General features: G+C 51.8%; 2 protein-coding genes across 4 annotated transcripts; one reads left to right on the top strand and one right to left on the bottom strand.

Moving 5' to 3' along the window:
• Positions 1-853: 853 nt before the first annotated feature.
• On the top strand, positions 854-6,910 carry CLIC3 (chloride intracellular channel 3). The gene is made up of 6 exons (XM_027852722.1): positions 854-959; positions 2,847-2,956; positions 3,117-3,242; positions 4,141-4,247; positions 5,014-5,189; positions 5,374-6,910. Exons 1-6 carry the CDS (start codon positions 924-926, stop codon positions 5,536-5,538), a joined length of 720 nt encoding a protein of 239 aa, XP_027708523.1. The 5' UTR covers positions 854-923; the 3' UTR covers positions 5,539-6,910.
• Positions 6,911-7,097: 187 nt separating this feature from the next.
• On the bottom strand, positions 7,098-10,118 carry PAXX (PAXX non-homologous end joining factor). 3 transcript variants are annotated; one of them, XM_027852735.1, is made up of 7 exons: positions 9,953-10,118; positions 9,626-9,686; positions 9,215-9,264; positions 8,940-9,133; positions 8,334-8,402; positions 7,944-8,028; positions 7,098-7,794 (listed from the first exon to the last, which is right to left on the bottom strand). In XM_027852735.1, the coding sequence occupies exons 1-7, from the start codon at positions 10,096-10,098 to the stop codon at positions 7,755-7,757; spliced, it is 645 nt and encodes a 214-aa protein (XP_027708536.1). In that variant the 5' UTR covers positions 10,099-10,118; the 3' UTR covers positions 7,098-7,754. The 3 variants fall into 3 exon arrangements, with proteins under 3 accessions (XP_027708536.1, XP_027708546.1, XP_027708532.1); XM_027852731.1 differs by lacking the exon at positions 7,098-7,794 and having other exon boundaries at positions 7,815-8,028; XM_027852745.1 differs by lacking the exons at positions 7,098-7,794; positions 8,334-8,402 and having other exon boundaries at positions 7,810-8,028.
• Between the last annotated feature and the right edge of the window lie 464 nt (positions 10,119-10,582).

Raw genomic sequence — 10,582 nt, 5'->3', positions numbered from 1 at the left:
TAGCATCCACACATAGGAGTAGGAGCTGGAGAAATCAGTTTCTGGGGAAGTTAAGAACACAGACAACTCTTCTGTGTGTGGGAGGATGGACAACTGGAGATAGAGGATGGCAGTCCCAAATCCAAGGGTTGATCCAACTTCCTCTCTGTCCACCCGATGTGGGCATGCCAGGAATGTACCTGCCACACCTCAGAGGAGGGGCCCCACCTAGGGCAGGCCTAGCCCCTGGAAGAGTGGACACCAACGGAAAGGCAGCCCTTTGAAGGGGGTGCCTGCGTGGGATGTGGGGTGGTGAGGGAAGCCCGAGTTTCCTGGTACTTGCCAACTCCCTCTCTGGGTGTTTGAGTCCAGAGGAGCGGGGAGAAGGAAGCTGAGAACTGCCCTGACTCCCCTTCTTCCATTCTCCCTCACCCTGGCCCTAGAAATGGAATGGGGTCACCTGCTAATCACTTCCAAACCCCTGAACCTTTTCACCTCTTGTACCTGCCACCCCTCACACCCCGACCCCCTCTTACAAAAGTCAGTGACACAGTCACAGTCATATACAAACTCCCCACGTCCCAGCAATGACAGTCTTGCAAGGCCCCACCCACCGAGTGTTAGAATTGCAGAATTGGTCTCCTTTGTCCACTGGCTTACAGGCACTAGCCCAGGTCACCGTCCCTTACGTGCTGTTTACAGTTGCCCATAGACTCGAAGTCACATACGGAGTCTCACGGTTACACAATGTCGGGCCTCCCCCCTCCCCCTCGGGCTCACAATCCTCCACTGAGTCCCATAGTGTCAGGCAGCCGGTCTTACACAGTCTTACACTGAGCTGCTCTCCCGGGCGGGGTAGGGAAGGGCGGAGCAACCCGGGAGCTTTAAAGAGCCAAAAACACAGTCTCCACCCAAGGCGGCTGCTTCTATCCTGCCGGGACACCATGGCCGAGAAACCCAAACTCCAGCTGTTTGTCAAGGTGCAAGGGACCGGTCCCAGGGAGGAGGAGCAGTGGGATGCCGGGGTGGGGGGTGGGTGGGGAGAAGGAGGAGATCAATACTGCTGTCCAGGGGACACTGGTGTGAGGTGAGACTCCAGGAGGGATGTCTGAACGTGGTGACTATAGTCTTCCTGTCCAGGTCCCGAAGCAGACAGAGCTAGGGGGTGGGGGTGAGGATAGAAAAGAGGGGAGGAATTGTGGTGCTTCAAAAATAGGGTAACGAACGCTTTGAGAGAACTATAAGGGGGATGAGATGAGGAGGATATAGGTTAGGGAAGGGGATCTGGGAACAGGGGACGGTGGGAACTACTTTCTGCCGGGTGCAGTCTTGGGAAGGAGTGACTGAGTCTCCCCGCCTCCCAACATCTCTCTATTCCCTCGCCCCTTTTCTACCCCCACACCGTTTTTTTCCTCGCCAAAGAAATCAGAGTGGAACCTGACAGGCTGTGGGGTAATGGAAGGAGAGCCTCCAGGGAGCCCACAGTCTAGTAGATTACCTTGGCCCCAGGAATCTGGGGCTCCGGTCTCTCCCAACAGACAGGACAGACCTACAAATGACTAACTTCATATCCAGGTCACTGATTCTCTAGCCTAGGGTTCGAAAGTAGCTTGTCCAAGACATAGGAGTTTAGTTAAAATTAAGATGGTGGATGGGATAAAGGGGAAGGAGAAACTTGGAGGAGGACTTGGGGAGCAGATGACTATTCTGCCAAAGGCAGGATTAAAACCAAGTGGTATCAGCCTTTTGAAGATAGATACTTTGTCCCCATATCCATACACCTTCTGAGAAAAAAAAAAGTGAAAGATAACAGAACCCAGGAGTCTGGATCTCAGTTCTATCTACCCCCCATGAGGGGACCTTGCCCAAGACCCTGGCTTGAGCTCAGATCCAACTCTTACTGCCTGCAGGGCACAATTATCCTTCTGACTGGGTAAGCAGCAGGATTGACTGATACCCTGTATAGGGAGGAGCCTTCGTGTTGGGTACCCAGACCAAGACTGTGGCCTCCACCAGGGGTGGGTGGGAGTATTCCTTGATAGTTGGCACAGAAGAAGATGCCACAGGAATTTGTGTCCATCCTGTACCCAAGATAAGGGAATTATGTTACAGTAGGTGATACTAGAAGATGTCCACTATCACTTGCAGGGCCCTGGAGTGAACTTCAGGGCAGGATAGACTTATTATCCACAACAACGGATACTGCCAATGTGGGAATGCAAGAGCACCACCTCCTCAGAATCTGGGCCAAGCAGCCTGTGTTGGGGGCTCCTGGTCTAGGCTTTGCTCCACTGTGGGCACCAATGGGTGTGTTCTTGCCATGATATTCCACTGGCAGTGCCTAATGCCATAAGGTGAATCATTAAAAAAACAGTTTGGTCAGGAGCTGGGCTGGGCCCCACCCTGTACAGCCCATCTGCCTGGTGACACTGAGATGATGCCCAGGGGCCTGCTGTTGATGGGGAAGCAGCATGTGCCTATTTCCCTGGTTCCAATTTTGTGTCCCCACCTCTGCCCCCAGGGTGTGGCCCTTCCCCTGGTGCCATGACAGCCCATGTGGGCACAGTGCCAGGCTCCAAGTAGCACAGGCTCTGTTATTCTCCCTACCCCTTAAGGGCTCTCACCTTCCCCTTGAAAGAAGCCCCACCCAACCCTGTTGATTTTGAGAGGCTGTCCTCATCCATGGCCCTCTGTTAAAAGATGGGGGTGAGGGGCACTACTCAGGCCTGGAAACCCCCCCCCCAACACACACACATAACCAAGGTTGGCCTGGTTTCCTCCATTCTCTCTCACCAAACTGGATACAGCTCTTGCTAACCTTTCACTCTCTCTGAGGCTTATGTAAATTCTCTTCTGCCTCCCCCTAGGCCAGTGAAGATGGTGAGAGTGTAGGGAACTGTCCCTTCTGCCATCGTCTCTTCATGATCCTGCTACTCAAAGATGTCCCCTTCACTCTCACCACTGTTGACACCAAGAGGTAAAGATTGAATGTCTGGTTGGAACCTGGGGTGAGAAAAACTACACCCCACCCTTCCCTCCAGCATAGTCTATTTCTGCCTGAAGCTACCTGCCCTGTGCCCTGATCCCCATCATGCTTACTTTCCCTGTGCCAAAGATTTGGCCCTACCCCATTACAGGTCCTTGGATGTGCTGAAGGACTTTGCCCCTGGCTCCCAGCTGCCCATTCTGCTATATGATGGGGAAGCCAAGACAGATACCATCCAGATTGAAGAGTTCCTGGAAGAGACACTGGGGCCACCCAAGTAAGAGCCTGAGTGGTGGGTGTGAGGGCACAGCCAGGAAGCAGGCCCAATGAGCAGCAGTGGTCAGAGGTTTAGAGTTGGATGGACTTAATTGATCATATAGTCTGACCCACTTCTCTTAGAGAAGTAAACCCAGGGGTCAGCAAGGAGAAGAGACTTACCCAAGGTCACATGGGTGGTTAGTAGGAGAGCCTGAATTTGAATAAAGGTCCCCTGTATTCTTTACTTTATAGTGTGCTACTTTCTACTCAATGCCCCACTGCTGGTTTCCTCATATCTACTCTCAGGGAAGGATCTGATCTTCTTTTTCCAAGGCAGGTTCTTTACTGAGGACAGCATTGAGTCACCCTCTAATTATGCCAACGGGGTCTTATCCTTTAATAAGGGACAAAGCCTTTAGTCAAGGAAGATAGCTAGATTCCCCTTGGGGAATCCCAAGGGAGGAGTCATAGGCATTGGCAGTAGGTGAGGGAGGTATGTTTTGGAGAGGTGAGAGGGAGATTTCCCATGCTCCCCCATGTCTGAATGGGAAATCTAAATGGGAAAATGGAAATTGCTTGTTGGATGACCCCAAGCAGGACCAGGGGGCTAGGGGCAATTCTTACCTTCCTCAGGAATTTGTTTTCTCTAGTTTTCTTCTGTGGCTAAAGGGAAGGGCAGGGTAAGGGAATAAGAATTTATATAGCACCTACTATGTGCCAGGCATCATGCTAAGTGCTTTACAAATAACGTAGGCAGCATAAAGGGAGGAGGGGAGTGTGCCTGAGATTTTATAACAGGGGATGCTGATGAGAGAAAGGGAGAGAGAACCACCCCCCAACCAAGTGAGAGTGCCCATGACCCCAGGCCCCAACCATGGGTCTCCCATTTGTCTCCTGACCCTGTCTTTATCCTTCAGCTTCCCCAGCCTGGTTCCTCAATATAAGGAATCTAACATAGCCGGTAATGATGTATTCCACAAATTCTCGGCTTTCATCAAAAACGCTTCTCCTGCTCAGGATGAAGGTGAGTCTTCAGGCTGGGCAGACTGTGTCCTGGGGTAGGATAGGCTGTGCCCAGGTGGGTCAGGATATGTCCTGGGGTGTGAGTCCAGCACATTCATTCCACCAACACTGAAGTGCCTGCTGCTTGTCACTGCCTTTGCTGACTGATAGTGTAGGTACAAGGATATAAGATACATGTACAGGCCTACTACTATGTAATACATGTATTACAGAGGTGCAGGACAAAGCTCTGTGAGACCCTGGGGGAGCTTGTAATTGACTTGTGAGTATCAGGAAAGGTTTCTTCATGGAGGAAGTAGCATTTAAGCTGGGCTTGAAGGATAGATGGGATATCTGATGAGGAAGAAAGGGAATCCATCCATAAGGAACACTGAGAAAAGGCAGAGGTGGGAAGGCACGTCAGGCTTTGATGAGGCAGTGTAGAACCCTTTGACTGGAGCATGTGTGGAGATGAGGAATGAGATAAGACAGGGAAGGTAGGGCTCTGCCAGGTTTTGGAAGGCCTTGAATGCCAGAGAGAAGAGAATTATCTTTAATCAGGATACAATATAGAGCCACTGATGATTTCTGAGCAGAGTGGTTACATGACCAGATGTATGTTTGGTTCTAGCAGTACTGATGAGGGTGGGGGGGTGAGGTGGAGAAGACAATAACGGAGACTATTGCAATAGTCCAGATGGGTGGTAATGAGGTTGAATGGGGAGCTTATGTCCAATTCTCCTCCCCCAACCCCACCCCCACCCCCAATCCCTTGCTTGCTGCTCCAGCCTTGTATCGACCCCTGCTTCGAGCCCTGGTGAAACTGGATCTATATCTGACCACACCCCTGGAGCATGAGCTGACCCAGGACCCGAAGCTCACTAAATCCAAGCGTCGCTTCTTAGATGGCGATGACCTCACCTTGGCGGATTGCAAACTCCTGCCTAAGCTGCACATTGTCAATGTGAGGGGGCCGGGGGAGGAAGGGGTGGGGAGGTTTGAGAGACTGAGGGGGAGTGGGGGGAGTGGGAGGGGAGGCAAAAATAGAAGGGCTGGGTTGGAACCACTGCAAAGCCTTGGGAGGGTGTTTAGGTTCTCTGCCCACTGGGCAGACTGTGTCAATGACTACCCTCCTCCGCCTACTGCAGACCGTGTGCACCCATTATCGACAGACACCCATCCCTGGTGAGCTCCGTGGGCTCCACCGATACCTGGAAAATGCACTGCAGATGAAGGAGTTCAAGTACACCTGTCCACAAAGCTCTGAGATCCTGGCTGCCTACGCATCCGTGGCTCGGGCTCGAGCTCGCTGAACACTCAGAATCCACCCAATTTGGCTCTCACCTACTGTTCCACTTCGCCTCCCTACACCAGCCTCAGGCACATAGACTCGCTCATTCATCACCCCTCTGCGAGCACTCAGCGTACACCCCCTCCACTATTTCATGCTTTTCTTCTAAATCGCACTGAAGTCACCCCTTCTAGGATTTCCTCTCTGCTCCTCCGGGACTGACCTTCCTCACTTCTGCACTCCTGTGATGGTTTAGACTGTTAATTTGCTTCAAAGTAGTGCCCATAAACATACTCTTTGGTCTCATCTGTGCCCAGGTGTGACTCATTTTCCTGAGGGCCAGAGATGTGAACAGGCCCCAGTTGCCTGATGACAGCCTCCACCCTCATCTCTTACTTGACTCCAGATCTGGCCCCCATAATCTTTGGGCCATTCCTTTCCACTCACAGTGACCTCTGATCCTACCTTCCACTCGGGCCCTCCCCGTGATACCTCAGGATGGCACATACCATACCAAACACCTGTCATCCCAGGACTAACATCAGATTTGACATCAAGCCACCAGGGTGGGGCTTATACAGGCTTCCTCCCATACACAGAGGGATATGAAAGCTCAGCCCCTTTGTAGCTGTGCCCAGGGACTCAACTGCTCCTCAAACCAGTTGGGCTGGAGTGAGAACAGCAGGAAAGGTCTAGATAGGCAAGGTGAGAGGGCAGGGCTGGGAGGCCACCTCCCTGAGCTGGGTGGGAAAAAGAGTAAGGCTGTGATTGTTTCCAGCCAGCTTGACCACATTCCCTGGCTCCTTTCTCCCAATCCCATCAGTTAAACCAGCTTCTGCCTTCTAATCACCAACCCACCTTTTGCCTTTCCTGCCTGCCCTCCTCCCCCCATCCCCTGCTTCCAGCATTTCTGGGGCTCTGGGAAGTACCTACCTGGGTACATCTGTATTTCTGTATTGACTGTGTGTCAGGCAATGTACTATTAGATTTATAATCAGAAGAGTTAGGTTCAAATTCTGGCTCAGACACTTAATTGCTGTGTGTGTGTGTGTGTGTGTGTGTGTGTGTGTGTGTGTGTGACTGGTTCTGTCACTGCTACTAAAATCAGAACACAGGTTCAAATCTTGGCTTGGACATTTAATAGTTTTATGTCTCTGGTCACTTCAAAGGCTCTTTGAGCCTTGGTTTACTCATCTGTAAAATAAGGATAATACTTCTACTACTTACAAAACTGGGCTGTTGTGAGGAAAGCATATCATAACCTTAAAGCAATATAGAAATGTCAGCCATTATTGTAAATGCAAATTGTTTCTGTCAACATATTTGTGTATCTGAAACTACAGACTGTACAATATTTGTACGACTATCTATACACATATCTCTGTACATCTATATATCTGTGTGAATATGTGTCTATATGCCTATCCATCCATATGTGTCTGTGTATGTAGCACATCTGATTGGTGGCTAAAATCCTTTTCTGATTTGGGGAAATGTGGGGCCACCTTTGCAGACTTTTTAACCTCCAGTGCAAAGATCCCATCTCTCTATGGGATCCAGGCCAAGGTGAGACAGCTTAGATAGGGGACAGGAAGCGAAGGAGCCTTTATTAAACCTATACTTACTATGTGCCAGGCACTATGCTAAGTGCTTTATGAATATTATCTCACTTGATATTTGTGATAGGGCAAACATTTTACCTGATCCCAGGGTGTGAGACCCTCATGAGTGATTCACCCTGGTCAAACTAGGTCTGCCCCACCTTTCACCCCACCCCACCCCTGAAACCTGTAGGGAAAGAGAGGGAGCCGCCTTCACAAAGTAATTTGGCCTGGTTGGAGGTTTGAGCTGACACAATCTGTTTACATATTTCAGCCCCCACCCCTAGAGCAACCCTGTACCAGGGAACCAGCCTTCTCCCTAAGTTTGGGGTGGGGGGGAGGTGGTCTAAGGATCTCCCAGCCCACTCCCTAGACTGAGATAAGTCTAAGGAAAGTCTGAGTGTTCCACATAGTAGACAATAAATATTTGTGTATTTACTTTGCTTTGCAAAATAGAGAGCATCAGGGAGCCAGCTGTCACAGACTTAATGAATCACTCACTCCCCTGGACAGGGCCAACTTGGCCTTTCCTCCTGCTTCAGCCTGGGCTCTGAGGTCCATCAGTTTCCTTAGAGCCCTGTAACTCCTCAAATCCTCATTCCCCAGGAGGCAGGAGACTCACACAGGAGTTACTATGTCAGGTATCATCGAAGTTCACTCCACTGGCTGGCTTCTTACTGCAAGGACAGAAAGATATTGGAGACAGTGAAGAAGCTGTGTCTGTGTTAGGGTGGGGGAAGGGAAGGTCCCTTACCCATGGAAAGGAAGACGAGGACCTGAAATCTATGCTGGGGAGATAGGAAGGAGAGGGGCAGACAGGTGGTACCTCTTGAAGCCAGGATTGATGATCGATTCTCCTGGCATCCATTTCCTGATCAAAGGGCCTGGAGCACCTCTTCCAGAATCTGGATCTAGGGTTTTTTGTAAAAAGTTTACCTAAGCTGGCTCATTCCCCTGTCCCCATGACCACAAATGGTCACATCCTTCAGTCCCCCTCCCACATCCAAGATGGATTCCCTGAGGGAATCATCTACCCCACATGAGACTTCCTGATATGGGGTAAGATATGGGCACAAGGCTGGACTTCAACCTCTTTATCAAATAAACCAAGGCCAGAGAGGGTCAGAAACATGCCTGGGGGGCACAGCAAGTCAGCTTGTTATATGGGAGCCCTGCCCATATCCTTCACCCTTCCTCCTCTCAGGCTGTTTCCTACCTGGCAAAAACAGCTGCTGCCCGCCTGACTGGGGTTTCTTTCTGGGGCTGGGGGTCTCATCCTTCAAAGCTGAGAAAAGAGGTAAGCATTCGGTTGGGGTCACCCAGGGGCTTTTACTTCATGTTCCAGCTTTTGCTGCCATCACTCAGTCCAGGCATGTCTGGAGCACAATATCCTTGGATGAGTCACAGAATCAGAATCTAAGCTATGAGGCACTCCAGTGGTTATCCTGTCCAGCCAGTCCTTGAACGGGAAGCTTCTCTACAATATTCCTGACCAGTGGCTAGCCAGTCTCTACCTTTTAGAACTTTCAGTGACAGGGAACCCACTAGGTCCCAAGGCAGCCCATTCCACTTTGGAACAATTCTAACTGCAGGAAATTTCCCCATACATGAAGCTTAAATCCTTACCCATTGACCTCTAGGGTTAACAAGTCGAACAAACTTTCACTCATGACAACTCTATAAATACCTGGGGCTGCAAGGCCCAGGGCTAATGCTAACACCTGGCCAGAGTTGTGCCCAGGCCCTGTGCCTTTCCTAGGAGAGAGCACCAGAGGCCCAATGTTTGGTGACTGACTGCCAGGGACATCAGGGTCTGCTGTACCTGCCAGCTGCCTTTCCAATCTGCATACTTGCTCTGCCAACCTCAGCATCAATGCCTGGAGTCGTGGGGCTGCGTCAGGGCTGGGCACCTTAGAAAGGTTAAAAGTCAGGGTTTCTGCTTCCCTGGAGATAGTCAGGTGAACGCTGCTGTCATCTTTCAAGGTCAAAGATACTGCGTGCTGGTCACAGGCAACCCTACGGATTGGGAGGGGGAAGGGTTCAATGTTGTTTCTTGGGCAACCAGGACCCTGGCTTTATCTCCCCAAGGAATCTCACCTGAACCAAGCTGAATAGTCCTCAGCACCATCCAGACCATGCTGGGCTTTCTGTGGGATAAGATAAAATGCCTGGTCAACCACATCTAGGGACCCTTCCGACCCACTGCTTAAACCTTTCAAAGGGTGGGGATGAGGGTGGGGGGGTGGGGTAGAGACGTAGAGGTCGTACACCCAGTTTGCTGTGGCATTGGGGATGTGCAGAATGAAGATGTAGAAACAGCAAACCCGGCGTGGAGGCATCGGGGTGGGGGTGTGCAGAATGGAGACATAAGAGTTGAGCACCCAGTTCGGTGTGGGATCAGAGTGGTTGCCCAGGGTATGAAAATGGAGTGAAAGAAACATAGCTTATTAGGATGGTATTCTGCAGGGAACACGGGGCAGAGCTCAGGGCACCCATCGCGTCACCCACATGTTTCTCCAAGGTCTCCGGGGTGAAGCTGGTGTTCCAGAGCTCCAGGGCATCAGTTACACTGCGGGACAGGAAGGAGGGTCAGGCTGCATCCAGATGAGGGTGCCCATGTTCTCTGTATCCCGACCCAATCCCAGCTCGGCCTGCGCTCCCTCCCCCTGGGGCATGCACCGGGGTCCACTGGCGGAAGGGGCCGGGAGCACAAAGCTCCGCGATCGCGCCGGCGCGAATTGCGGGAGGCGGGCGCTAGGAGGACTGTAGCCTTGCGAGCGCCTGCCCGCCCGCCCCACTTCCAGCCGGCTTAGCGCCCGGCCCGTATGCACTCACTAGATGTTGAAAGCGCAGGTCTGTCCAGGCTCAGGGTCCAACCCCGGCCCCTCGGGGCCCTCGCAGTAGCACACGTAGCAGGGCGGTCCCTGCCCGGAGCCAGCAGGCACGATGCATAGGGAGCCCGGCGCAACAGGCCGCTGCATTGCAGGAGCTGGGAGCCGGGGCGGCGGGTCTCCGGAGGAACAGCCCGCGGAGCCAGTTCCAGCCCCGGAACGGGCGGAGCTCCGGGGCATCCTCACCCGAAGGACGCCTGTCTGCCCTTGTCTTGTCCGGATAGAAACCAAACTGCTGAGTGGAGGAATAAAGCACCTTTAATCAGATAACAGGATAGCAAGCCTGTCAGCGTGGGGAATGTCCCACCAGGAGACCCACAGGAAAAGATTCTTAAACTTTTAGGAGAAATGGGGGAGGGAGTCACAGTAGCTAGTGCGGCCAGGTCATGGGATGCCAGCTGCCCTCGGCAATCCGAGCAAGGAAAACCACTTCATTCTGGCTGTTTTGCCCTTAGTGCCGTGAATTCCAAGAAACGGGGCGAAGACCTTAGAAGCTGAGATACATCTCAAGCCAGGTTCCTTAAAATCCGGGGGACTTAAGGTGTAGTTCAGCTCAATCTAATCGAGAGTAAAT

The sequence above is a fragment of the Vombatus ursinus genome, unplaced genomic scaffold, assembly GCF_900497805.2.
Source record: "Vombatus ursinus unplaced genomic scaffold, bare-nosed wombat genome assembly UNPS02000580.1, whole genome shotgun sequence".
Classification (NCBI taxonomy): Eukaryota; Metazoa; Chordata; class Mammalia; order Diprotodontia; family Vombatidae; genus Vombatus; species Vombatus ursinus.
This window is presented reverse-complemented; position numbering and strand designations above follow the sequence as displayed.

Excerpts from the sequence above, each read along its gene's own strand:
- CLIC3 (XM_027852722.1), top strand. The coding sequence starts at position 924 with ATGGCCGAGAAACCCAAACTCCAGCTGTTTGTCAAG. Across the intron at positions 2,957-3,116 it reads ACCACTGTTGACACCAAGAG|GTCCTTGGATGTGCTGAAGG; the intron begins GTAAAGATTGAA and ends ACCCCATTACAG. Across the intron at positions 5,190-5,373 it reads CTAAGCTGCACATTGTCAAT|ACCGTGTGCACCCATTATCG; the intron begins GTGAGGGGGCCG and ends CGCCTACTGCAG.
- PAXX (XM_027852731.1), bottom strand. The coding sequence starts at position 10,098 with ATGCAGCGGCCTGTTGCGCCGGGCTCCCTATGCATCGTGCCTGCTGGC. Across the intron at positions 9,134-9,214 it reads GACTATTCAGCTTGGTTCAG|GGTTGCCTGTGACCAGCACG; the intron begins GTGAGATTCCTT and ends CCCAATCCGTAG. Across the intron at positions 8,029-8,333 it reads GCAGCAGCTGTTTTTGCCAG|ATCCAGATTCTGGAAGAGGT; the intron begins GTAGGAAACAGC and ends AAAAAACCCTAG.